General features: G+C 54.4%; 1 protein-coding gene across 2 annotated transcripts; it reads left to right on the top strand.

The window, feature by feature from the left end:
* Positions 1–1,156: 1,156 nt before the first annotated feature.
* Positions 1,157–26,731, top strand: col6a4a (collagen, type VI, alpha 4a). 2 transcript variants are annotated; one of them, XM_086153937.1, is made up of 41 exons: positions 1,157–1,195; positions 2,611–2,668; positions 5,619–5,723; positions 6,380–6,988; positions 7,470–8,057; positions 8,711–9,286; positions 9,887–10,504; positions 10,624–11,184; positions 11,425–11,982; positions 12,380–12,955; positions 13,461–14,033; positions 14,112–14,458; positions 14,554–14,632; positions 14,773–14,918; positions 15,218–15,310; positions 15,776–15,829; positions 15,938–16,009; positions 16,093–16,119; positions 16,204–16,248; positions 16,975–17,028; positions 17,359–17,421; positions 18,677–18,742; positions 18,834–18,887; positions 19,827–19,862; positions 19,976–20,038; positions 20,113–20,175; positions 20,897–20,959; positions 21,061–21,123; positions 21,548–21,598; positions 21,682–21,717; positions 21,868–21,930; positions 22,014–22,076; positions 22,170–22,205; positions 22,279–22,315; positions 22,391–22,402; positions 23,242–23,735; positions 24,042–24,132; positions 24,294–24,944; positions 25,125–25,203; positions 25,519–25,658; positions 26,180–26,731. In XM_086153937.1, exons 3-41 carry the CDS (start codon positions 5,648–5,650, stop codon positions 26,362–26,364), a joined length of 8,061 nt encoding a protein of 2,686 aa, XP_086010063.1. In that variant the 5' UTR covers positions 1,157–1,195; positions 2,611–2,668; positions 5,619–5,647; the 3' UTR covers positions 26,365–26,731. The 2 variants fall into 2 exon arrangements, with proteins under 2 accessions (XP_086010063.1, XP_086010062.1); XM_086153936.1 differs by lacking the exons at positions 1,157–1,195; positions 2,611–2,668; positions 23,242–23,735; ... (3 more) ...; positions 25,519–25,658; positions 26,180–26,731 and adding an exon at positions 5,271–5,512 and having other exon boundaries at positions 22,391–23,204.
* The last annotated feature ends 108 nt before the right edge of the window (positions 26,732–26,839 follow it).

Below are 26,839 nucleotides of genomic sequence, written 5' to 3'. Positions count from 1 at the left end.
GGGCCGGGGGGCCGGGGGGCCGCGGGGCGGAGGGTTGGGGGTCCTCACTTTCTTGATGAAGGAATGGTTCCAGCTCTCCTTCAAGGTCTGGAGTCAATCATGTTCTCATTCTCCTCCCCCAACATCCTCCTCATCCACAAACACTACAGGAATGACTGTATGAAACCAGAGCCCTCACACACACATTAATATACACGCACACACACACACACGCACACACACACACACACACACACACATACACACTCACACACACACTGTTGTTTATATGAAACAGATCTCTCTGTCACACACACACACACATACACACACTGACACATGCATACATGCATGCAGACACATTGATATACATTGACACACACACATGCTACATGTTTATATGTAACTAGATCTCTCTCCCTCACGCACACAGACATACACACACACATACATGCACACAGAAACACAAACACACTGACATACAGACAAGCAACATACATGGATACACATACACGTGACTTTATGACTATGAAACCAGATCCCTCACTCACACACACACACACACACACACACACACACACACACACACACACACACATTCTGAATAGAGCTGGGGCCCTCATGGTGGGTGGGTTATTGATGAAGTTCAATGGTTCCCATGGAAACCCTCATCGAGGTGTGACGCAGTGTTTAAACATGGCCCGCGTTTCCGGCGGGTTGTGTTTAAACACTGCGTCCAAAGTGCAGGCCTGCTGCTGATTGGACGGTCGGGTCACCTCCCCCGGACGTCTGGTCTGAAGGTCCTGGTCCTCCAGGAGCTAAAGTTCTATTTGCTGGCCCTGGAGCTCCAGGACCATCAAGAAACCTGCATTTGTGGACCAAGCTTCTCCTGCACTCAGAGTGCAAGATGTTCTCCAGGTTCTAAAGTTCTCCAAACTCTGCTGCTCTTGATCACTCTGTCCAGGTTCTCTCCATGTTCTGGGGATCTCCACATCCTCTTGTTCTCCAGACGTGTCAGATGTTTTCCATTCCATCTTCTTCTGACCCGCTGTGGCTGCGGGACATTAAGGGGAGGGGCGGGGCTCTGGCAGAGGGGCGGGTCCAGGTCGGAGGGGGCGGGTCCAGACCGGGAAGGGGTCCGGCTGCAGACGGCCTCCCTATAAGGCCGGGGAGTCGTGTGCTCGCCGCGGAAGGGTTTGGACGCGGCTGCAGACCTGTAAGTCCATGCATGCACTGAATGATATATGGAGCTTCTCTGGAGACCTCTTGCATGTTCCTGAGGTGGCCTCCTCGGCTCCTGACCTGGAGATGGGAGCGCGTGAGCGGGCGGTGCGGGGGAGCGGACGACTGTCTGTCTTCAGGGTCAAAGCTGGGGTTTAGAAGGGTGGCGGTCGAGGTCTTCAGGTGAAGAGCAGATGGTCTCCATCACAGGACGGGGACCGCAGTCTGGTCTGCAGTCCAGGTGAAGGAGCAGACGCCAGAGAGGACACTCTGTACAGAGAGGTATCTGTGACGCCTCAGGTCCTCCTGAGGTTTTTTGGGCCGAGCGGGTCTGTCCTGGGGTCCTGCTCCGGGGAGTTGCCATGGAAACCAGCAGTTTAATTTGCGTTCCCGAACTCTTCAAGGTCGGTTGTTTGTTTCCGTCTTCATCCTCAAGCTTTAATTGATCTTCAGTTGATGCAGGATCTTCAGGGGCTTGGATCAGTCAGGAAAATCCAGGCTTTCAGAAGGCTGTTCCTGGTTCCTTGGTCCGAGTCTCGCTGGTCCTGGTCCTGTCAGACAGGCATCCTGGCCTACGATGGGTTTTTGGCTGGTTTTGTGTTGCCATGGTTCGTAGCATTGCAGCTCTGTGCGCGGACGCACGGCCTTCTGGTCCAGGTTTGTGGCCCACGGTTCTGGTTCAGGTGTGCGGACGGTGTTTGATCCCCGATGACCATCACCTCGAGCTCTACCGGTTCCGCCCACCTGCGCCAGGTGAGCTGCCGTCCCCGGTGCGGGACATGTTGGACCCCTGGCGTTAGAGGTCAGAGGTCACACGTACCGCTGCTTAGCAGGCAGCGGCTCTTTAAGACCCGGCCTGCGGGAATTTTAACACACACATGTCAGACTTCTGAGATCTCCTGCTGATCTTGAGCCTCCTCCACCACCAGACGGTCCGGAGAACGTTATCTCTCCTGTCTCCATGAGCAGAGGGAAGATGTGGAGGAGGCAGCTTTGACTAATGTGTGTGTATATATCTGTGTGCTGTGTGTGTGTGTGTGTGTGTGTGTGTGTGTGCGTGATTGCAACAAAACCTTTTTTGGTCTGGGTTTATATTTCTGGTCTGGTAGCAAGGACCAGTCAGAAGGTACGATCAGGACGTAGGATCTCCTCTGACATCCTGAGACATTCCAGAGTCTGGACACGCATATGCATGCACACACACTCACACACACACACACACACACACACACACACACACACACACACACAAGCCCAGTGCTGGTCCAGTGCCTGCTGAGGTCCAGCAGGCTGAGCTGATAGCAGAGAGAAACGGGGCAGAGGGTAATGGCTGTGGTTTCCGGCTGAAATCCTGTCTCAGCTTCTGCCGCCGGTCTCAAATGAAGGCGTGATTGTTCTTTCTTCCTCCAGGAGCCCCAGACGGTGCCGCTGCCCACGTGCCGTGAAGCCACACACCGCCTCCCTGCAGGTAGGATGCGTTCACCTCCAGGCTGGTGGACCCAGGCGGAGGGGCGGCCTTCTGCCCTGACCGACAGGGTGGGGGAGGGGTGGAGAAAACAGGGGAGAAAACAGGGGAGAATGTGTGTGTGTGTGTGTGTGTGTCGGGGGTCACGGAGGACGTGCCTCAGGTGCTCTGTGAGGATGTCAGGTGAGGTTCTCTGCCCGGGAGCAGCGGCGAGGAGCTGACCCCGTGTTGACCCTCAGTCCACAGTGAGTGACGGCTCGGCCCCGGAGCTCCGCCCCCTCCTGAGAGGCGCTTCTTGTCCCAAATCCTTCTCAGCGGCTCGCTGACATCCATCCTTTTCAGGAAGTCATTTGTCAGGAATTTCCTGCAGAATTCCCCATCGTCCTTGGTTCCCTATCTGCTACCCCTCACCCCCGGTCCCAGGAGGTCCAACCCCACCCCCCCGTCCTCCTCCATGAAGCCTTGCAGTCAGACGGAAAGAAATCACGTCATTGACCGTTACAGGATCTCCATCTATGAAGAACTGAAGACCCGATGCCACTTTCTGAGGAAAGATCTCCTGAAAAGGGTTCTCGCTCAACCGCTGACCTGGATGCCTTCAGGTGGTGCAGACCAGAGGGATCCTTCGGGTTCTGGAGAACCTTTCCTGGAAAGGCAGGCTGAGCCCGTGAAGCTCCAGGACTTTGCTGACCAATGAGTGACAGTAGAACTTCACACCAGAGAGTGTTCTGTTGCTCCTGGTCCAGGTTCACATGGAGGACGGGGGTTAGTAGCGCTTCACAGTGCGAAGAACTCCCAAACACTGAGAGCTCCTGAGGCTAGAGGGGGTTCTTCCATGGCGTTTGAGGGTTTGGCAGCGGGTGAGCTGTTAGCATAGCCTCTAACAAGCCCTCCAACACCAGACCAAAGAAGGTCCAGGTCCCGCAGTCCACAGCTCAGCGCAGCGGGGTTCCCCAGCGCTGGTGGATCTGGGACCAGGTGGGCGGGTGAAGGTTTCGGGTTTCTGCCTGGAAACCGACGCTTGCCGGTTCTTCTCATCAGACATGCCATTGTTCTTCTCCAGAGTCCAGCTTGTCTCCAGATCTGGATCCAAGTCTGCTTCCCAGACTGGACCGGGTCCCAGAGCAGCTGCGTTCATGGGCCGCGAGGGACCTCACCCACGAGCAACACGCGGCGGGCGTGAGCCGAAGGCCCCCGCGAGCTGGATCAGAACCCGGGGTTTGGCGTTCTGGGCTCTGCTTCCCGGAGCAGACGGTGGAAGGGAGGCGGCCTGCATATGGTCCGGAAGCAGCTGAGACCCTCAGCGTTGTTGTTTATCTGATTGGCCGGTTCATGGCTCGATGAGGTCGTAGAGAACGGCGTTTGAAGGACCCTCATTACTGCATATCATGTGGGGCCGCGGTCCAATTCTCTGACTAAATAAATACATTCGGGATCACGTAAATGCAGTGGGGCCCCAATCAGCCTGATCACCCTCACATGCTTTACATTAACCCCCCCCCCCCAGGCCCCGGGGCCCGACCGCCCCCAATGAGCTCCAAACCAAGGATCTCCTGGTTTCCCTGAGAGAAGGCCTCCACGCTCAGCAGCTGCTCCAGGGAAAGTGAGCCGCTGGTGAGAAGCCACAGCCTAAACAACGCTGAAGGGCAAGATAAACATCAGGCCAAACAGCTGAAGGTCTGAGGAGGCCTGAGCTGGAGGAGCGGAGCCCTTCGGCCGCCTGACTCAGGTTTGTGTAGATTAGCGAAGGACCTCCTTCCTGTCCCCTCCTTGATGTCCGAGCGGTTCCAACGCAGAGGAACGAGCAGGAGACAGCAGGAGCCCGGCGAGAAGAACAATGAGGAGGAGAACGTCTCGAAAGAATTCCGCCTCGGCTTTGTCTTACTGGTTGTTGGTTTTGGCTCGGCAAACATCTCCACGATCTCTGTGAAGTCACAGACACAAACCAAAGGCGTCCTGCAGTCTGAGGGATGGAGGCTGCAGACACGGCTGCTTCCAATGTTTCCTCTTTTGTTCCCAGTGATCTCTGGCGGCATGTCTAGCTCTGACAAAGAGGAGGACCAGGGGAGGTTCTGGTGAGGATGTTCCTCAGTGTCTGAAGCCACGTTGTGGTGGCACGCGGGGCACCGTCCGACATGTGAAGGACCACAGCCCCCCCCCCCTCCCCCCCCCGATGCAGCGGGGCTTCAGGAAGCAGCACCATTTGGCGCTAAGCTGAGCCAGATGGCACAGATGGACCCCATCTCCTCAGGTTCCCGGAGGCTACGGCTTCCATGGAACTTGTTGAAATACATCAGAGGAGTTCTTCTGCTGCGACGCAGACGTCGCACTCTGGCACCTCCTCTGACTTCCGGCTCCTCCGGCTCTTCAGCGGCCCTGCCTTCTCAGAGAGCTGGCGGAGATCCTGCCGCTGCAGTCACGTCCCGGAACAAAGGACAAAAATGGCTCTTGGTGGCCAGATGGAGGAATGCTTTTCACATCATCTGAGGTTCGGGATTCAGATCCAGGGCTGGAAGTCTGGACTCCACAGGCCCTGCTCCATCAGCTGCACGTCGCAGCTGGAGCTAACGCATTCCCTTCCCTCTCCGGACCGGGTGGATCGAACAGATCTCGTTTCTCTGCCGAGGAGCACCGCGTCACGTTCCCGGGTGACTCGGCGTGACCTTTGTCTAACCCGAGGCGGAGGCGAACATCTCCTGGTGTTCGTCTTCTCGGGAGACGACACGCTCCCTCCCCCTGAGCAGCCATCAGATGTTGGGTTCACTGTAAAAAGAATAATGTTTCCTTAAATTCCAGATAAATTGCTTCCCGATGGTGGACCTGTTTGCCCTGGACCAAATCTACAAGGTGTCCTGTTCTCTGAGTTGTCTGGGGCCCAAGCTGCCGGCTCCGCCCACTTCCAGATGGTACATGGGTTCGTCTGCCTTCATGGACTTCTTTGTGTTTGTTGCAGGAAGCAGGAAACCCAAGAGCCCCGGCGCCATGGAGGGGAGGGGTGGTCTTCTCCTCAGCCTCGTCCTGGCCACCTGCTTCTATGGCAACGCGGCTCAGAGCACAGGTGGGCACGATTAGGCGGCTATGCATCACTTCCTGCAGATCGGTACTTAAAGGTTCACGGTGTGACATCAGCCGTGAACATCTGTAGAAGGGCTAGGGAACCGCACGCACACACACACACACACACATGCACGCACACACACAAGAAAGGACACACTTTGTGTTGGGGCTCGCTGAGAACCTTCTGCATTTAAAAAGCGAGCGGTCAGGTTGCTGTGGTTCCACCTCCAGACACAGGTATCTCAGGGATTGTTGCAGAAGAGTTCCACAACAACTCAGGCCCATCAGGAGAACTCGCACCAAAGCCCTGATGATGCAGGGTCAAGGGTAAGGAGAGCCCCGGAGGAGTTTGAAGAGCAAACTCAAGGTTTAGAAATGATAAATGACTCTGTGGCGCCTGAACCTCCAGCCGGAACGCTTGCATCCTCAATGCACAAAACTTTTCCGTTTCCTCACGCTTTCTCACGCCCCCGCGTCGTGGAGGTAGGTGCTGGGTTCCCACGGCCTGTCCGCCGCCGGGCAGGAAGCCGCTCTCTCTTTACGCCATCTCACCGGTCGCACTGCGCTTCTGCCAATCACCCTTTCCCACTTCTGGCCGGCACCTTCTCAAGAATCAGGGCCTTCTCTGACCTGTGAAACGACCGCCTTCCTCCTCAGTCTGCTCTCAAGAGGCCGTGGCCGACATCGTCTTCATGGTGGACGGCTCCTGGAGCATCGGCACCGCGAACTTTGAGGAGATCCGGAAGTTTCTGTACACGCTGGTCAACAGCTTTGACATCGGATGGGACCACGTCCGCATCGGACTGGTCCAGTACAGCAACAACCCTCGCACGGAGTTCCTGCTTAACACCTACCGGACCAAGAGCGACATCCTGCAGCACATCAGCAACCTGCCCTACATGGGGGGCGGCACCCAAACGGGCCAGGCGCTGGACTTCATGCTGAAGAGCCACTTCATTGAGGCGGCCGGCAGCCGGGTGGAGAGCGGCGTGCCGCAGATCGCGGTGGTCATCACCGACGGGAAGTCCCAGGACGACGTGAAGGCCCAGGCCCAGGAGCTGAAGAGGATGGGCATCATTCTGTACGCTATCGGCATCAAAGAGGCAGATGAGGAGCAGCTGAGGGAGATCGCAAACCAGCCGCACAGCACGCATGTCTACAACGTGTCCGACTTCAGCGCCCTGCAGGAGATTTCCAAGAGCATCGTCCAGACTCTGTGCGCGGTGGTCACGGAGGTCAAGCGACAGCTCCTGCAGCTGTCTCCAGGTAACGTGGCTCTCTGACCCCGCTGCTGATTGCCCAGGGATCTGACCGGCCCCTCCCTCCCCCCCCCCCCGGTTCCTGTGTTTAATTACACGTTAGTATGAGGTGAAGTCGAACTGCATTAAGTGCGCATGTGTGTGTGGGTGTACATGTATGTTTGTGTGTTTATGTTGGCGCGTGCGTGCTAATTAGCAGCGCATCTGTTCCTACAGCTGTGTATATTTATTCCCCTACCAGAAGAATGTACCACCTGGAACTCCTCTAAACTCCCCGAGTCTAGCTGAAGGCTCCCCTCATTTTGTAGCCAAACTCTCTTCTTATATTGGGGTTAGGAGCTGAGCTGGACCAGGTCCGGCCTCCATCTTCTGTTATAAACCAGGTCTGGGGTGTCATTGTTCGTGGTTCAAATGCTTTGGTGGTCCAGGTCCAAATGTGGTCGCCGGCTTTACCCGCAGACGCTGACGTTGTCCTCCCTCCTGTGCAGAGTGCTCCCAAGCCACCATAGCGGACATCGTCCTCCTGGTCGATGGCTCCTCCAGCATCGGCCCCGGGAACTTCCAGGAAGTGCGGATATTTCTCCGCAACCTGATCTCTGGCCTGGACATCGGTCCCAATAAAGTTCGGGTGGGTTTGGCGCAGTACAGCGACGACCCGCATCAGGAGTTCCTCCTGAATGAGCACATGGACAAGACATCGCTGCTGGCCGAGGTGGACGCGCTTGTTTACCGAGAGGGAGGAACGCAGACCGGAAAGGCCATGGAGTTCATCCTGAACAACTACTTTGTGGAGAACGCCGGGAGTCGAGCCGCCCAACGCGTGCCGCAGATCGCCATGGTTATCACGGACGGGGACTCCGTGGACAACGTGACGGGTCCTGCCCAGCGGCTGAGGGATCAAGGCGTCATTGTGATCGCCATCGCCGTGGGACAAGTCAACCAGGAACAGCTGCAGGCCATCGCAAACCGGCCTTATCAGCGTTTCCTGTTCCCCATCGACAGCTACCAAGCTCTGCAGACGCTGACGACGCAGCTGCTGCGAACTGTGTGCGTCTCCATCGAAGACCAGGGTAAAGGTAAGACTTGGCAGACCGGCCGCGAATGTTTGCTCCTCAGGGCTCCGTCGGTCGATCAGCGCCAAGACGGGGGGTTATTACGGGTTCCTTCCCGTGCAATCCGACCTTCGGTCTTCAGTCCGACCTTAAGATGGGCGCTTTTCTTCAGTTCTTCGAGGTTTAGCCCATTGACGGGCCTCGGAAGACACTCGTCACCTTGACAGGGACTCTTTGGTTTTACGGTAGACCCCGAGTGGCTCTGGTTAGTGTCGAACTCCGATCGTCTGATCCCTCTCCTCCTCGCCGTCTGGTCCAATGCCTCAGATTACAGACATCACAATGAGATGTTTGTAATCGGCGGGTATCAAGGACAGGTCAGCCAAAAGACACAGCCTCTGAACACTGAGGGTGTTTGTGTAAGAAGGTCGTTGAACTTACGAGAGGACATTTATTGTGTGAACTTCCATCAAAATACCACAGAATTGGTCAAATAGCCAAACATAATTCAATGTTCCGTGACACGAGAGGCAGTGAGAAAACTTGCCTGCCGGACTTTCGGGTCTCACCCCGTCTTTGGTGAAAAACATGACCGTCTTGGGTTTTGCATCATTCCTGCTTGTTTATTTACAGAATTGCTTTCACTAATTGATAATCGATTGGTTTCACGTCCTTAGCTTTGGCCGAGAGGTTCGCAGACATCTTCTTCCTGGTGGACATGGGTGTGACTTCAGACAGGTTCCAGAATATCAGGAACAACCTGCTCCGACTGATCAACCAAATGCAGTTCGAGGCCTCAGGCCATCGCCTGGGTTTAGGCCAGTACGGTGAAACCACCTATGTCGATTTTGACTTTAACACTCATCAGACCAAAGATCAGTTCCAGACTGCTGTAAGGCGCCTCCGCCAGCGCAGGCTGCGGTCCGGCGAACGACGTAGCCTGGGCGACGCATTGGAGTTCGCCAGGACCGAAGTCTTCACTACCACCAAGGGTAGCCGGCTGGAAGAAGGAGTCCCACAGTTTCTTGTGCTCGTGATGGGAAAAGACCAGGGGGTGGACAGCAACGTGCACAAGCAGTCGCGCCTGATCAAGGCAGAAGGAGTGACCGTGATGGGATTGGACTACGGAGCGTCCATGCAGGATGTGGTATCGGTGGCCAGCAGGAGGTACAGCTACCCGTTCTCCTTAAACCCCGTTCCAGCATGGAGGGCCGCCTTTGAGGCACCGCCGACATCGATCGATGCCCCCGAAGGTAAAAACGAAGGTCTTCTGTGTTTCGGTCCGGTTGTCTGTGACCACTAGCCTGCTTCACGCTGGGAGATCCTCGGGGCTTTTACCGATTCCATAACGGTGCTGTAGATAAGACGTTAGCGTGGCGACTATTGGGCACAGAGTTGTCGTTGTGTCGAGCCACGTTAGCGAAGGTTCCGAGAGGCGCCGAGGTCTGACAGCCCTGTGATATTCGCACAAATGCCGTGTACATGTTCTGTTCCGTGAGCCACAACTCACTTCGGCTAAATTCTACCACAGTTCTAGAAAAACACTTGCGGCGTCATTCATTAGAGGAAGAGGTCAGAAGGAAATCTCGGAGTCCAACTGAAATGCTAATCTGCTCGCACATCTGCCGCACATTCACGGGTCAGCGCGTCCGGTCAGCGTAGCGCCGATGAAAATGACGGTATGAACAGAACACGTTCAAAACGGGACGGGGGAGGCGGCGTCTCAGTATCCGATACGTCCACAGCTCGTCAGCGCAAGGAAAGTAACCAGTAGAGGGAAATCAGTCGCAAGACGTACGGGCTCGGTCCGCTCTCTCCGGGAAATGACTTGACCTTGTGAATTCATTCCTCAGATTGCAAATTGGCCAGAATAGCCGACATCGTCTTCATCGTCGACGAGTCCGGAAGCATCGGGTCCAGAAACTTCCAACTAATGCGTGATTTCCTACATTCGATTGTCAGCGCCCTCGACATCAGCCCTCTGCGAGTGCAAGTGGGCATCGTGATGTACAGGGATGTGCCCACCGCACAGGTCTACCTCAACACCTTCAACAACAAGAAGGAACTGCTGAACTACATCAAAATTCTGCCTTACCATGGAGGGGGCACCCGGACAGGCGCTGCCCTAACCTTTGCCCAAAAAGAGATCTTTATCAAGGCAAGAGGAAGCAGGAGAGACCAGGGCGTCCCTCAGGTGGCGGTGGTGATCACAGATGGTGAGTCCCAGGATAAGGTACAAGATGCCGCCACAAGTCTGCGACGTGACGGCGTCACTATATACGCCGTGGGAGTCAAAGATGCCAACAGGAAGCAGCTGGAAGAAATGGCGTCGCATCCTCCAGAAAAGCATCTGTACACGGTCAGCAGCTTTGCCCAGATGAAATTCTTGGAGAAGAACCTGCACACTATTCTCTGCAAGAACCTCAAAAAGGAAATCCAGATTGACTCCCAACGATCTCGAATCAAAAAAGGTACAGCGTGGACCTGTGTTTGTTTGAGCGACAATAATGAACACCCCGATGAAGGCAAGTCAGATGTCCGACTGAACATTGGGCCCCCCTGGATAAATGTACCGCCTCTTCTTTCCCAGGTTGCCAGCAGACCGACGAAGCAGACATCTTCTTTCTGATCGACCACTCGGGGAGCATCCAACCCACTGACTTTTACGACATGAAGAAGTTCATCATCGAGTTTCTCCAAACCTTCCGCATTGGAAAAGATCACGTTCGTATTGGGGTCGTGAAATACGCCGACGATCCCATGCTGGAAATCGATCTGACCAACTACGAGGACCCCAAATCCCTGGAGAAAGCGGTGGAGAACATTTTGCAGAGGGGTGGCGGGACGGAGACGGGGAAAGCGCTGACCTTCATGTCCCCGCTCTTCGACCAGGCCGCAAACTCAAGGGGTCAGAAAGTGAACGAATATCTGGTAGTCATCACCGACGGGGAATCTAGCGACCCGGTCAAAGCGCCTGCGGAGAGACTGAGGGCGCAGGGCATCAACATCTATGCCATCGGTGTGAAAAATGCTGATTTCGCTGAACTGGAAAGTATCGCAGGCACCAAAAAGAGGACTTTCTTGGTCAATAACTTTGATGCCTTGAAGCTCATCAAGGACGAAGTCATCACAGACATCTGTTCTCCAGACGGTAAGGTTCGATTTTGAATGACTCCTTTTCCATGTCCCTCCATTGCTGCTTGAGGAAGTGGCTTTGTCCTGCAGTGACGGTTTCATCTACAGGAACGTTTGTTCAGAGGGTAATCCGAACAGGCTCGCAACAACAACCTGGGAACAGCGGGGATTTGCGCTCAGTGTTTTGCGCATTGGACTCGGTGTAGGACCAACGGTCCCCCGGTCCTCCAGCTAACACCTGTCATTTCCTCAACAGTGTGCAAAGACGTGTCCAGCGACCTCATCTTCTTGATTGACAGTTCTGGTAGCATTCAGACAAACGACTACGACAAAATGAAGGAGTTCATGGATGCTGTCGTCAGCAAGTCCAACATCGGGCAGGAAGACGTTCATGTCGGTGTCATGCAGTTCAGCCAGGGCGCCAAGCTGGAGTTCCAACTCAACAGCTTCTACGATAAGGGGGAAATCCAAAAAGCCATCAGTAACATGAGACAGTTGGGCGGCGGCACGTTAACAGGCCAAGCCATCAACACGGTGTCTGATTATTTCGAAGTGGCGAAAGGAGGGCGTCCGGACGTCAGGCAGAGGCTGTTTGTGATTACGGATGGAGAGGCCCAAGATGAAGTGGCAGCGCCCGCCGCTGCTCTGAGGGCTAAAGGCGTGTTGATCTACGCCATCGGAGTGCAGGCAGCCAAAGCCAGCCAACTGGAGGAAATCAGCGGGTCGTCCGACCAGATCTACAACGTGAGGGACTTCGATGCCCTGGTGAAACTGGTGAACGAGGTCGCCTTGGAGATCTGCGAGCCTGACAGAGGTGACTCCTCATCGATTCTTCTTCTCACTCTCTTCAACCTGACACTTGAATTCAAAATTGGCTTCCAATTGTCCGATAGCTCGGCCGCAGAGCTGCTCAGTTGAATTCCTGTAAATTCCCCCGTGCAGCAGCTGACCGGCAGGTTGAGGGAAGAAGCAGACTTTGTCGATTGGCGCTCACTTTTTGAAGACTGGCCTCTCGAAAGAGAGTCCGGTGACGTAGAAGCTCAGCCTTCACACTTAGCCTAAAAGTTCCGCTTTGTGTTCCGGCGACGCTGTGCTGAGACAATGTTTGCAGATGTAAAGGGGTCGGTCCTGTTCTTTGATTTGATCGTCCACCCGGTGGGAGCGAGGGTGACATGACAAACGTTTCTTCCTGCGCTTGTGTGTCCACACAGATTGTAAGAAGATCGAGAAAGCGGACATCATTTTCTTGGTGGATCAGTCCACGAGCATATCCGCTGCCGAGTCGGAGAGCATGAAGAAATTCATGTTTTCGGTGGTCGATGGTACCACTGTTGGCAAAGACCTCACTCGCTTTGGCCTCAATACCTTCGAAACCAACCCCAGGTCGATTTTTTCTCTGAAAAGGTACAGCTCAAAGCAAGAAGTTATGAAGGCCATTAAAAACATGCCGACCTCAAATGGAAACACCAACACCGCCGAGGCACTCACCTTCACACTGCCGTTCTTCGAAGAATCGTACGGTGGCCGTGCTGCCCTCAAGGTGCCTCAGATTCTCATGGTGTTAACAGATGGTAATGCCACCAACCGGTACAAACTGCAGGAGCCAGCCAAAGCCTTGCAAGACAAGGGGATCATCGTCCTGGGTATCGGAGTGAAAAGAGCCGTCAGGGCAGAGCTTGAAATCATCACAGGCCAACGCAAAGACAGGGTTTTCTATGTTGACAATTTCCTTGCCCTGGAGAAGTTGTACAAGAACATCTCCAATGTGTTTTGCGACATTCCACCAGGTAAGACCACACTTTTGGTAGAGCGGCGACTTCCGATTAACGACTGCTAGTACTTTGGATCTTCGGTTATTGAATTGCGATTTTTGTAAGTCGCTTTGGATAAAAGCGTCTGCTAAATGACTGTAATGTAACAGTAAGGCATATTTCCTGCTTACCCACTGTCACTCAACTGGAAGAGTCCAGCAAACGTCTTCCCAACGTTTTAATCCGATTTAATTTGGATTTAGATCTCGAATTTCCCAACTGGGGATCGAGAAACTATTATCTTATCTTAAATGCCTTTCAGTAAACCCGAAGCCGGCAAGCGTTTCACAATGCAGCACGTTTGACTGGAGTGGCTGCACCACATTAACTGTCGTGACGCCTAAACTGAGCCGGGGGTGAAGTTTTAGCAACTCAAAGTTTTAGCAGTTCATATGATTTCATACGGAAGACATAGCATCAAGCAACTGGACTGTTCATTTCTGCTGTTTGTAATCCCATTTCTCTCCTCTTGCATCTCCAGTCTGTGAAAGCCAGCAGGCTGACCTGGTCTTCCTCCTGGATCAGTCCACCAGTATTCTCCCAAAGGACTACTCCCTCATGAAGACGTTCACAGAAGACCTCCTGTCCTCTTTCGACATCGGTCAGGACAAGGTGCACGTCGGACTGGCTCAGTTCAGCAGCAGCCCCCAGGATGAGTTTTACCTGGACCGATACTCCACTCGGGACTCTTTAATCAGTCACATCCGCGGTTTGAGGCAGGGATACGGAGGGACCATGATCGGCACGGCTCTGAACTTCATCAGGACTTACTTTGACGTGAAAAACGGCGGCCGCAAGTCGCAGAAAATTCCCCAGAATCTGTTGCTGATCACAGACGGGGCGTCCCAAGACCCGGTGCAGGAAGCCGCCATCCTCCTCAGGAGTATGAATATCAATGTGTTTGTCATTGGCATCGGCAGCGTTCAGGACATGGAGCTGCGCTTCATCGCCGGTAATCCGGACTGGTACTTCCGGACACCGGACTTCGCAGCCTTGGATAAGATGAAATTAAAAGTGTCCAAGGAAATGTGTAAAGTCCCTTCGGAAAAGTCCGGTGAGTTGAAAATCGCCGCCTTCTCTCCGTTCTCCTGTTGTGTGTCCGACAATAATAAAGCTAGACTTCTTTTCGCAGAGTGCACCATCGAAATCCTCATGGGATTCGACATCTCTCATAGGAGAGATCCTTCCGGAGAGGTGCTGGTCAGCAGGCAACCCAAACTCCGGAGCTTCCTGCCAGAGATCGCTCATTACCTTTCCTCCATTCAAAGCGTGTGCTGCGTCAATGAACCCGTCAAGCCAAGGATAGCCTTCCAGCTGGTGGGTCAGAACGAGATCTATGACAACAACTTTGCGGAATACAGCAGCAAAGAAGTGGAGAAAGTCATGGACTGGTCATTTAGATATCCCACTCTCCTCAACACTGCCATGCTCAGGGCCTTTGGGGAGAAGTTTAGGAAACGGGGAGAAGTCGGCGTCAAGGTGCGACAACTGGCGAAGTGTCCGATTAGAGCTCCTGTCAGGTGACTTCTAGCTGTTGGTTTCTCTTGCCTCATCACAAGTGTCTCTTCCTGTAGGTGCTTGTGATCTTCTCAGATGGACTTGACGAAGATGTGATGAAACTAGAATATGAAGCCGAGCTCCTGAGACAGTCTGGTAAAGAGTGATTCTTTGGATGTCCTGTCCTCTGCGCAGCAAGCTACACGCCGTCCAACCAGGAGACAAAGTTGTGCGACCCCGGCAGCTCCGAGTCTAAACGTCTTTGTGGGACTTGGTGTTTGTGTTTTCCCGTGCAGGTATCAACGCCCTGCTTATGGTGGCCCTGGAGGGGGCCAAGAACCCCAGCCAGCTGCAGATGCTGGAGTTTGGACGAGGTTTTGGATACAAGCTCCCGCTCACCATCGGCATGCCGAGCATCGGCAGCTCCATCCTCAAACAGATCGTGAGTGGCGGAGCACTATTTTCTAAAGGCCACGTAATCAGGAAATGGGGCCGGTCTTGATGCGAACTCCTGCCATTAGCGGAAGAGCAGGTGCTGGACCTGCAGACGCTGACTGTGCCTCAGTGGAAACAAATGGTCGGCCGAATGATCGTTTCCGTTTGTGCCTTCACACTCAGTTCACTAATGTTTGCCATCCTTAGCACATATTTCAATTGTTTGCAAGATTTTTGGCGAAGTGAGAGAGTCTGGATGCGGTTCGTCACTTTCTCTTTCACATTAACAACGCTTCCTGTCTGCAGGATGCGGTGTCGAATCGCGAGTGCTGCAACGTCATGTGCAAGTGTTCGGGACACGAGGGCATCAGGGGCTCTCGGGGCTCGCCGGGGTCAAAGGTGAGTCAAACATGTGCAGATTTGAAACTTTGAGTAGATGTAATTGAGAAGATGAAGGGGGGAAGATTTTGCGACGAAAACCACTTCACTTCGAAGTTCTTTCCAGGAAATTACGGGACAGGACAAACCGGTGTTCTTGACATGATTTAAGAGAAGCCAGTGGGAATCACTCAAAATAAATTAAAGAAATAAAAAAAAAGGGTTCTAAATCCCAGTCAAGGGGGAGGTGATGCAGACCCAAAGGCTTGGGAATAAAGACTGATCCGAATGTTCGCTGAAAAATAGGAGACGGAGTTAGAAGAATACAGGACGACCTGAGAAAGTGACCCGCTGATGTCCTTGACCCCGTTTTCCCTTGGACTTGAGGGGCCGAAAACCAAGAATGCGTCGAAAGTAGATCCCCGGGTTTCAGATAAGTGAAGGCGTCCTGGTTAAATCTGAGGCTCCTGGTTCTCTGTGTTTCAGGGTCCATCAGGACAGAAGGGTCACCCTGGCTTCCCTGGCGAGGAGGGCGTCGCTGTGAGTGCTGCTTCCCTCCCTCTCGATCACTCACTCGCTCAGGCGCCATGTCCGCCGGAAGCTGGTTACCCTGAGGTCCGTGCTGAGTTGGTCTGACGTGTGTTTCAGGGTGACCGTGGAGGTCCGGGGCCCAGTGGCCCTCAGGGAGTGCAGGGCTGCTCTGGGCACAGGGGACTCAAGGTAAAGTCTCATCCACCATCTGGCGCGGCATACCGTCACCCGCAATTCCATCCCTGACGCCTGTTGATGCTTTGTGTCCACAGGGCTACCGAGGCCTGCGGGGGAACCGGGTGAGTGCAGAGCCCCCTGGGCGCGATAAAAAGAAGGTGCTATCCGATCAGATAACAAGAGATCAGTGGTGACTTGTGTTGCAGGGCGGAGACGGTGATGACGGGCTGGACGGTGTCAATGGAGAGCAGGTAAGCAACCATCCACCTGTGCAAGCCGCTGGAAACAGCAGGTGGCGGACTACCTAAAAGCGGCGTGTACTCATAAAGAGAGAAGCCACAGTGGATGTGTAAGCAGGCCTGGAGGGCAACCTGACGGAAGCAGCACCTCCTGTCAGGGACACACGACACCACTGTCACCATGGTTACTGATACAGACTTGGAGTTCACAGTGACAAAAGGGTTCCGGCAGATCTTTTGAGGACCTTTGAGCCCCCGATGAAGCATCTCAAGCCACCTCATCTATCCGAGCAACTGGGAACACCTGGAGGCCTCAGACTGTCCAGAGCCATCATGTCTGCGGCTCAAGAGGGCAGCCTGTTCCTTCACACACTCATTATGTTCCCTAACACAGTCACCGGCTCAGTTTGTTCCCGCGCACACTCGCAAATTCAGGTCTGTTCCTGCAAATTCAGGTCTGTTCCCACAGATCCCAGATCTGGTCCATTCCCTCACACAACAAGATAATTCTGTGCACACTCGCCCCAACTCAGTAGCCCCAACTCAGGGGACACCCAGCCGACTAAACTCAGGTGAACCTTGTGGGCTCAGACTATGAGGCTCAGCCTGAGTCCAGCTCCTACCTTCCCCGTTTGTGTGAAGGACACTAAACAAAGATCGTAAACCCGACTGAGATGCGGCGTGGCGGCGGCCAAGCTCCCTCCAGCCTCTAAGCTGCTTCTGCTTCTGTGTTTGCAGGGAGTCACAGGTAATGATGGGAGTCGAGGGGAGCGAGGAGACGCCGGAAACCCGGTAAAGTCACCTTCCGCATCAGCTGGGGAAGCACTATCTCACACACATACACATTTACCTGCTAAGGGTGTGGTGCGCAGGTTTAAGTGAAAGTTCTTGTTTTTGTGATCTCGCCTGAAAAGACCAATACCGCTGTATCCTTCTAACACTTGTCCCTGGTACCTTCTTAACTACCATAGCTAGTCTTCCTGTTGGTGGTGATCTCCCCGCGTAGGTTGTTAAAGTGGTCCAACAAACAGCACAAGATTAGTTTTAGTTTTGCGGAATTCCCCTGGAGCCGCCACATCCTGACCTCTACATTTGATTGACGGGCGTCTGTTTGCTCCTCAGGGCATCCCGGGGATCAGAGGGGAGCCGGGAGTGAAGGGACAGCGTGGGCTGAGAGGAGATCCGGTGAGTTGGACCCTTTCACCGGAGAGGTGGAAGTGGGGCCGCAGATGTTTGACCCGACACAAAGCATCGCCTCCTCAACTCCAACTCATTTAGCCACCGCCACTGCCGCTCGGTCCTTTTAGATGGGACCCTGAAACCAACACAAGGACCATCGGCAGAAACGACTCGAAAACACCTGTAGGGGCTGAAGGCTCAGGGGACTGACCTCCAGTCCAGTCTAGACCGGTCCTGTGGTCTTCCTTTCGGGGAGGAACCTCCTCTTTGCTCCTCCTACTCCTCCTCCATCCATCACTGGAGCCTGTGGATTCAAACTGCAGCTTCACAGCATGACGAAGATGTTGGAAAGGACTTCCTGGCAGTTGGCCTTCAGATAAGGCTTCCCCAGCCAGCTCTGGCCCAGGCGCAACCCGTTGACACCTTGGTCCAGGTCTCCAGTGCAGGAGACACACGCACATACATACCGCAGTGAAACCCGGATGGTGATTGAGCTGCAGGGAACAGTTAGTACGAGGTTTCCTTCCTCTAGGAGGGCGTAGCTGCAGTAGTTGATGGGTTCAGTGGTCCGACGAGCGTCGGACGCTCTCTGGAGACGTGCAGAAGCTTATGTTCTCAAGAACATTACTCATGCTTTGGGATTTAAGGCTCACAGATAGTTTCCTCTCAGATCCCGAATGATTTATCACCCACAAGCAGCTCCATAAAACGCACATGAGTTGATGATCCTAGAAAAGAAAAAAATTCTTTAGTTCGCTCGTGATCCATGGCAGACGAGAACCACCACAGGCACTCCTCTTGGACCAAACATCAAATGTGCTGAGCAACTGCCAGAATGAGGGGGCGGTTCTTAAGCCTTAGCCAGTAAACACATGCAACAAATACAATTATAAAGATGCGAAACCCCCCGTTCCCCCGCTTCCCATCAGTCATGAAAGGCTTTGGCTGTCAGGAGCATCTGCAGCACAGCTGGATGGAATCTGACAAAGAATGTCTGAGTTTCTTTGGCTACAATTCAACCACCAGGAAATTCATCTTATCTGTTGACCAAATGCCGAAGGAGTCTAATTATCATGAGATCGGTTGCAGATCGAAACGGTCATATTGATGAGAAGCTGCTCTCCAGGTTAGAAAAGACCAATAGGCTACCTCCAATGGAATTCTGGGGGGCTCTGAGGGGTCAGAGGTGACCGATCGGGTTGGCCTCCAGTAATCATCTTGTACGTGCGTGTTTGTGTGTGTGTGTGTGTGTGACCGACAGGGGGAGCCAGGTCCAGACAACAATTTTCGGGGTCCCAAAGGAGAAGAAGGCAACCAGGGTTTACCGGTAAGAAGCACTGTGTGGTGGTCACATTGAAAAGGTTTGACTTCAGCCTTCTGAGCAGACCACCTGATGTGAGATGTTCTGACTTCCCCAGGGAGACCCCGGGCCGGACGGGCGGCAGGCCGAGCGAGGAACCGTCGGTAATCGGGTGAGAACTCTTTACCTTCCACTGATCTGGGGGCATTCATTGAGACGGGAGGTGTCAGTCCGGAAGGATGAAGACACTCCCGGTGCTCGGAGAAGTCTGACACCTTGTCCAAGAAACAGAGGCAAGGAACCGCACACCTATGAAGGCCCCGAAGCCAGCCCTTTCTTCTGTTTCTTCACCTTTGGTCTCAAGCGCCACCCGAAGACACTTGTTGCTTCACCCTTCTTCTGGTGGCTGCAAGGCCTCCTCATACCTTTAGTCCAGCTACTCTCTTCTCCACTCTGCAAAAGAGGGAACTGCAGAAAGGTGACAGATCTCCTTCCTGCTTTTGGATGTTGATGTGACTTTGATGGATGAAATCAGGTAGTAGAGGTGAGGTCAAATGTCGCAGGACCTGTGGGCCGACTGAGCCTGTCAGGACTCGTCGGCTGGAGGACTGAAGAATCCGCTAAGAAGTCAGAGGCCAGAAAGGGAGAGCGGAGAGCTCAAGTCAGTCAAACGAGGCTGGATAGAAGTCCCACAAGATCCAGGAACCTGCCAAGACCAGCCGGCTCAGGAGACCACGGGGGAGAAAAAAAACAGACCTCCCGAGTCCAGAAGGCAGCAGGTGGCTTGTCAAGGACAGAAGACTGCTGAGACACGCCAGAAGCAGCAAGTCCTGAGGAGCGGAGGGAAGACGGCCTCCACGTCAGCTTCAGTTTGTCTGAGTCAGCGACTGCTGTCCAATCAGGAGGTAGACCCACTGTCAAAATCAGAAGACTTGACATGGCATTTGCACAAAGATGAAGGTCCACACAGGAAGTCGGGGGTCAAACCGTGCCGGATTCCTGTTGTATTTGAGCTTCTGAGACTTTGACGGGATTTGAAGGCATTCGCCCTGAGAAGGAGCTGTAGACAGAAGAAGGATGGAGGATCTCTGAACATGTCTCTACTCTGCAGGGTCCAGATGGAAGACGAGGGCCAAGTGGTGAGAAGGTAGGTGGTCCCACGTCCCACCACTTACTGTTGTTTACACAGCTGTTAAACACCGCCAATACATATATAAACTATGAGTTTGTGCGTGTGTGTGTGTGTGCCTTCGTATACAGGGCAATGATGGACTGCCAGGAGTTACAGGATCACCAGGAACCCCTGGAGCTTCAGGGCGTCAAGTGAGTCATCACAGATCAAATCTCAGGGGAGAAATCGAGGCAAGTTCTCCACCTTGTTCATGTGGTGTCTGCAGGGCTCTCGTGGGAACCCGGGCCAGCTTGGACCCAAAGGTGCCCCTGGACTTCCTGGGACTCAGGTAGGTTCATAAACCCCCCAACAACCGAAGGGTGGTTGCACTGATATCAGAAAAGATCGAGCGGTTGATCTCCTGAGTGGAGAACCTGGAATAACCCCTGGAAGCATTAATCCTTTTGTTCATCTGGTCCTGGCCCGGGAGCAGCTGCAGCTCCACATCGTCAGGAGGCACAGAGAAGTCCAGACAGTTTACTTTTCCTAAGAATTTCAGTAGAAATTAATCAAAAGCAGACCTGAATGTCCGGATCATCTGACACGCAGCTTTGCTTGAAGAAGGGTGATGATCAGCTTACTGACTGGCTGCAAGAAGAGACATCCTGTCTCGCAGGAAGCTCTTAAGAAAGGAGGTTCCGATGGTCCTGTTACCATCAGGAGTTACCGCTGTTGTTCCAGATGCTTTGTCGCGCCCGATCCTGGAACCCGAGCTGAGCTCGGCTAAAACTGAGACATTCGAAGCAATTGTCCATCGTCCGCGTCCACTTGACTCCTGATGATAACTCGTAATCAATTCAGATCAATGGTCCTTTACTGAAGAGTCAAACCAGTCAGGGATCAGTGCCGGTGAGATACTGGCTGAATAATGTCAGCTGACAGGAGGTATGGTCCTCCACCTGTGGCTCCCAGAAGTGTCCTGGTCCACGCCCCATCAACCTGCACCTGACCAGTTGGAACACTTGCTTTTCCCGCTTGTGGTGACAAGTGCTGTTGTGGTTCTCCTGCAGGGGGCGCCAGGACTGACTGGAGGATTCGGAGTATCTGGACGCCGCGGACGCAACGGGCAGAAGGTGAGATGTTCTTGTCATCCATGTGTACTCCGGTGTTCCTGCTTTCCCTTTTGAGTCCACGATCGTCTCTCACATGTCCGTCGGTCTGCTTGTCATTGAAGGGTCAGCCAGGAGATCCAGGACCACCGGGTGTTCAGGGACCACAGGGACCCAGAGGGATACCGGTGAGCAGCTCAGGGTCTGAAGCCTGACTGACGGGAACCACAGACACATGTCAACAGCGACTGAAACCCGAAAATGCTAACAATGGCAGTGTCTCGCTCAGATACAATGAACTGGTCAAGAGGAAATTGGCTACTGTTGTTAGCATTAGGTCTGTTGTCCAAATGCTCTTGAATATAGGGGAGCCATCCTGCAAAGGTCAAGAGAAAGCTCCTCTACCTCCTATCTGCCAAGGTGTCGCTTTAAACAGGTTCACTAGAACGGGCGGGTCAGTGTTGTGGAACCAGTGTTGGGTCTTGGCTGTGTTTATGCCGCAGTCCCTACTCATAGCCCAAAGGATTCGAGGTTAGCTGGAGGGGATGCAGCCTCCCCCTGTAAACACAGCAGCGTGTAAAAAAAAAAATGTGTGTGTGTGCCGTGTCGCAGGGGGAGGACGGGAGGGACGGATATGGACTCCCGGGATCCAAAGGTGCCAAGGTAAAGGCCATTCTGACGCTGCAGTCCCGTCTGCATGACTCCAGGTGAGGTCTGATCCAGACTCCCTCTGCTCCCCTGTGCAGGGCGATCCTGGTTTCCCTGGTTACCCTGGTTTACAGGTGAGTGATAGGAGGCGTGTCTAGTGGTGCACCTGCCGGAACCTGGGATTTTAATAAAGGGGAACCGGCGGCTCACCTCAGAATCGGCGGCATGTTCGTCCGTCTGGAAAGTGGGTTTTCTGCTGAGTGACAGGAGTGTGTGGTGTCCAGGGTGAGAGCGGCGTGCAGGGACCCAAAGGATTTCCAGGTCGTAAAGGGAACCAAGGCCGGGCGGTGAGACCCGTCATGCACCCACAAGGCCAAACTCCGCAGCCAATTGGCCGACCTCTCCGGGCTCAGCTGTGTTTGTGTTGCAGGGGAACTCGGGCAGGGAGGGAGACCTGGGCACACCCGGAGATCCAGGACAACGGGGGCACAAGGTGGGCGCCCTCCGTCTGTGGATCTGGGCCTTCTGAGACACAGACACTACCACAAGCGTCCTGAAAACATTCAAATCTTTGTTCCCTCTCCAGGGACCCCGGGGAGCCCCTGGCGGAAGGAGCATGACGGTAAGTCCACCTTGAACCCGGCTGTGGGGAAAGGCAGCTGCGTGCTAACCAGAACCGCCATCTCTCTGCTCAGGACTGCCAACTGATCAGCTACATCAGAGAAAACTGTGGTGAGTCTCCAACTGGCACGTCAACTCCTCCCTGCACCACCCCACCCACTCATCCCCACCCCCACTCTCTTTCAGCTTGTTCCTTTGGTACGTATGATGGTCTTCATGTTCTGGGTCAAGCGGTGAGTAGGAGGCTTTGCAGACTGTCATCTTCAGCCCACGCTCTGATTTGTTACATCTTCTCTGAAAGTGCCGGGGTGCCACATCCTTCCCTCCTACCCCCAATATACAGAGCTGTGTTTTCATACGGTGTTTAAATAGAGCCTCCAACCTGAGGCCCAGAAACACTCGCAGTCCCTGGTGGAAAGTACTTTTCTTTTCTAATTGTTGTCCTTGGCACCAGATCCCAAAGATCTGCTGGCTTGGATGTCCCAAGTCATCTGGCAGCACCGAGAAATGATAAACAGAGCACGGCGCTCCGTGACTCAGAGTGCTAAATGGACTGCTCGGTAATGTGCTTTGCCTGGAGATAACGTGTACATCTGCAGGTTAAAGCCCCAAGTGTCGCTAAAGACAAGCAGGAATAACAGACCTCTGACTGTCAGCTCGTTAGTAAACTTAAATTGAACCCTGGCTGCACAAGGAGCTGGATGTCCCGGCCCTTCAGACGGCCCGGACGTCTGCCACGAGCTTGGAACTGGACAGTATCGTTGTTTGGGTGGTCGGGGTGTCGGTATCACGGGATTGGGAGAACAAGACCGGTAGCACTGACGCCTTCCATCTGGAGGCCGTTAATCTGCCGGTCATCACCAAAACCCTGAGAGGGGCGGGCCAGCAGGTGGTGCTTTGGGTGAGAGGTGAGGTGTTTAGAAGTCCGTCCGCATCCGGCAGGGTCTTTACCGCAGGTTAGTTTGAGATGATCCTCGGACCCCCGGAGGAGTTGACTCTTCCACCCGGTGCCTGATGTCTTCTTCGTCGGTGCGCAGATCGGATGGAGTGCCCCGTCTTCCCCACGGAGCTGGTGTTCGCCCTGGACATGTCCGAGGGCGTGTCCCCGGCGTCCTTCGAGAGGCAGCGCTCCGCCCTCCTGTCTCTGCTGGAGGACATCGCCATTTCCGAGAGCAACTGTCCGACGGGCGCCCGCGTGGCCGTGATGGGTTACAGCGCCAACGCCAAGTACCTCATCCGTTTCCATGACTACCGCCGCAAGGCACAGCTGGTGGAAGCTGTCAGGAACATCGCCCTGGAACGGACCAGCAACCAACGGCAGCTGGGCGGCACCATGCTGTTCGTGGGTAACAACGTCTTCAAACGCGTCCGGGCGGGAGTGATGATGAGGAAGGTGGCCGTGTTCTTCACAAACGGGCCGACGCAAGACAATTCTGACATCGTGACCGCAATGATGGAGTACCGGGCCCTTGACATCGTCCCTGTCGTGGTGTCACTGAGGCCCGCCCAGGGGATCGAGCAAGCCATGGGGGTGAGTGGAGTGAACGGGTAGGTTTTAGACACTGACAGGAGAGGACCATAAAGTGGGCCTCCTGGATCCCACTACCTCCAGAAAATAGAAGTGTGCCCGATGTGTTCCTTAAGACACTCCAGGCCAACAGGGCCTCAGGTTTTAGGCCTCTTCCAGCTGCTTCCCAGTATCTTCTGGGCTGTCAGAACTTCTGAGCAGCTCTTCCCAACACTTGATCCCCATTCAACCCGCAGCTAGTTTTTTCAGTTCGGTGCAATGGCCGTCACTGAAAGGTCTCGGTGGCTAATATCTGCTGCTATTTACCAGGTGGACGACTCGGGGAGGTCAATGTTTGTTGTGCTGGGGAGGGACATGGCCACAGACTTGAGGAAGGTCAAGACCTGCAGCATCTGCTACGGTAAGGATTCATTTCTGCCAGAAAGCCCGGCTTGACTTCGGCTAAGATCTTTGAACACTTCAGACTGTCTTCATCTTTGTTGGACTGTGGCCTCTGCAGCGAAACCTGCCATCGCCAGCCCGGGGATCCCGTGTTCGGTAACGGTACGTTTGTTCCCACAGACCCCTGTACACCCTCGGCCGACTGCCTCTTCATCCAGGAGACCCTTCAGCCCCAAGAGGTGAACGCCGATCTGGTCATGATCGTCGACAGCTCGAGGGAGATCCCGGCCGACCAGTACGAAGGCGTGCAGGAGCTTGTGGGCTCGCTGGTGGAGCAGGTGGCCGTGAGCCAGCAGCCGCGCCGTGCGGACAACCAGGCCCGCGTGGCCGTGGTCCAGCAGAGCTCCCGACAGCCCGGGCTGGAGTTCGGCTTTCTGAAGTACCAGACCCGGGAACTGATGCGGCAGCACCTGCTCGAGAACATGAAGCAGGTGCGCAGCTCCTCAGACCTGGGCCGGGCGCTGGAGTACAGTCTGACGGAGCTGCTGCTGAAGGTGTCCCAGCCCCGCCGAAGAAAGGTGATGCTGACAGTGGTTGGAACCCAGACGGCCTACAACGACCGGGTCAAGCTGCACTACTTCTCCCAGAAGTGCAAGTGCGAGGGTGTGGCCATGTTCGTGGTGACGGTCGGCGATAGCTACAACCGGACCCAGGTGGAGGAGCTGGCCAGCGTGCCGGCCCGGCAGCATCTGCTTCACGTCAGGCAGATGAAAGCTGATGAACAAGGCTACATCCAGCGTTTCTTCAGGGTCTTCCTGTCCGCCCTCAACAGTAAGGGGCGCTTCTTCTGCGGTTGTTTCCCACCTTCAGAGTCTTCACGTGTCTCCATGGCGCAGTTCCAGACCTGCAAGGGTCACTGCTTGAGACTCACTGGCAGATACTTGTACCCCCGGCAGACTCAGTACTTGTACCACCTGTAGCAGTGTAACACCCCTGCTTCGTGTCTTTCAGAGGGGTTCAACTCGTACCCGCCGCCAGCCTACAAAAGGACCTGCGACCAACTGGACAGGAGACCGACCTTCTTTGAAACGTAATCTCCACTTTATTACATAACATCTTCACCTACATCTTCACCTGGAGGTGCAGATCTGGATGGTGGTTCCCCAAGACGTTACACTTTTGTGCATTCGGGGCTCAACTATTCTCCCTTCTGACAACATTTCATCAGACATGTATCACCTTGCCTGACACACACACACACACACACACACACACACACACACACGCCGGCTAACTAGGCCTGATCAGATCAGTCTGCTTTAAAGGGAAGCATTTGATCTGATTAACTTCAACGAAAAACGGAAGTCCATCTGATAAACGTGTATGTGTGTGTGTGTCCATGCAGCCTGGAACCACCGGATATTGTTGATATCCCTGATGAATCAGAAACTACACCGCAGGAGCAACTGACACCAGAGACTGAGAGAGAGCAGACGCCTGTGACTGATGGTCAGACCCCGTTCCAGCCTGAACTCGAGCAGCAGGGTAACACACACAAACGTTCTTTCGATGCATGCGGCAACCGTGGGCGTGCATGTTCCTGCAGAGTGCATGTGAGGGGGCGGGGCAGCGGGCCCTCATAGAGTCCCTTTCTGGTATGGTGGAAACACCCACCAGCTCACTGCGGAGTGAATGCATGAGTCCTGCCTACACCCTGAACACCTGAGTGGCTCCTGCGGGACACTGCAACCTGCACACCTGTCCTTCCAAACCGCTCAACACCTGCTTCCTGGAGACCTCCTCCTATCTTCTGAGCTTCTGCCCGGTGTTTGGTTGATTGCAGCTGTCTGTAGAGGTAGGGCCGGAGAGAAAACCCCCTCGGTCTGCCGGGTCCAGACCTCAGGGTCCATCGGCTTCAGCTCCGCTTCCTCTTCTGGTTCTTGTCCCGACGAGTATTTGACTCTCAGCCCGTCGGTCCGGCACAACATTGCGTCCTGAACCCAAGACCTGGGTGAGTGCGGACTTCCTGAAGGTCTGCCCTAAGCGCTGTCCTCCTGTCCCCGCAGACACCTGCTTCCTGCCTCAGGACATCGGCACCTGCGCCAACTACACCATGCTGTGGTACTACAACTATGAGGTGAAGGCCTGCAGTCAATTCTGGTACGGAGGCTGTGGTGGAAACCTGAACCGCTTCACCACGCTGGAGGCCTGCGAGACCAGCTGCCTGATAGTCAGATCAGGAAGTGGTTGACCACGGCCATTCAGCAACGCCAACATCAGGGTCGCCAAGGTTGCAGTTCTTCATCCAGTACCCATCTTCACCTCCAGACCTGTCAGGACTGTTTATTCCAGTAGCCCCCCCCCCCCCACAACCTCTGATCCCTCTGGTCAATGACCTTCTGGCCTCCTCCAAACTGAACCTCTCCACTCCACTGCTGTGTCAGGAGCTGCCACTGGCTGGGGGGAGAACGTCTGCGCCTGACAACCAGGGTTCTCCCAGTGCTCGGCTGTGGACCCGAAGCTCTTCTTTCAGAGGGCTCGGACTTTCCCAGGAGGCCCCGGTCTGTAACCTGCCCCCGCCTGTCACTCGCCACGCGAATAAACACCTGTCAATCAAACCCGTCTCAGATGCCTTTCCTTCCCCCGTGGCCTCGCAAACTCCCCGAGTCAAAATACAGGATAGTGTTAGCGGCTCGACGCCCTTTCACTTTTAATGTCACAATTGA

This window comes from Fistularia commersonii, chromosome 10, assembly GCF_037954325.1.
Source record: "Fistularia commersonii isolate RoL2024-O1a breed Wild chromosome 10, RoL_Fcom_v1.0, whole genome shotgun sequence".
Lineage (NCBI taxonomy): Eukaryota > Metazoa > Chordata > Actinopteri > Syngnathiformes > Fistulariidae > Fistularia > Fistularia commersonii.
Note: the sequence above shows the minus strand (reverse complement) of the source record. Positions and strands in the feature narration are given on the sequence as shown.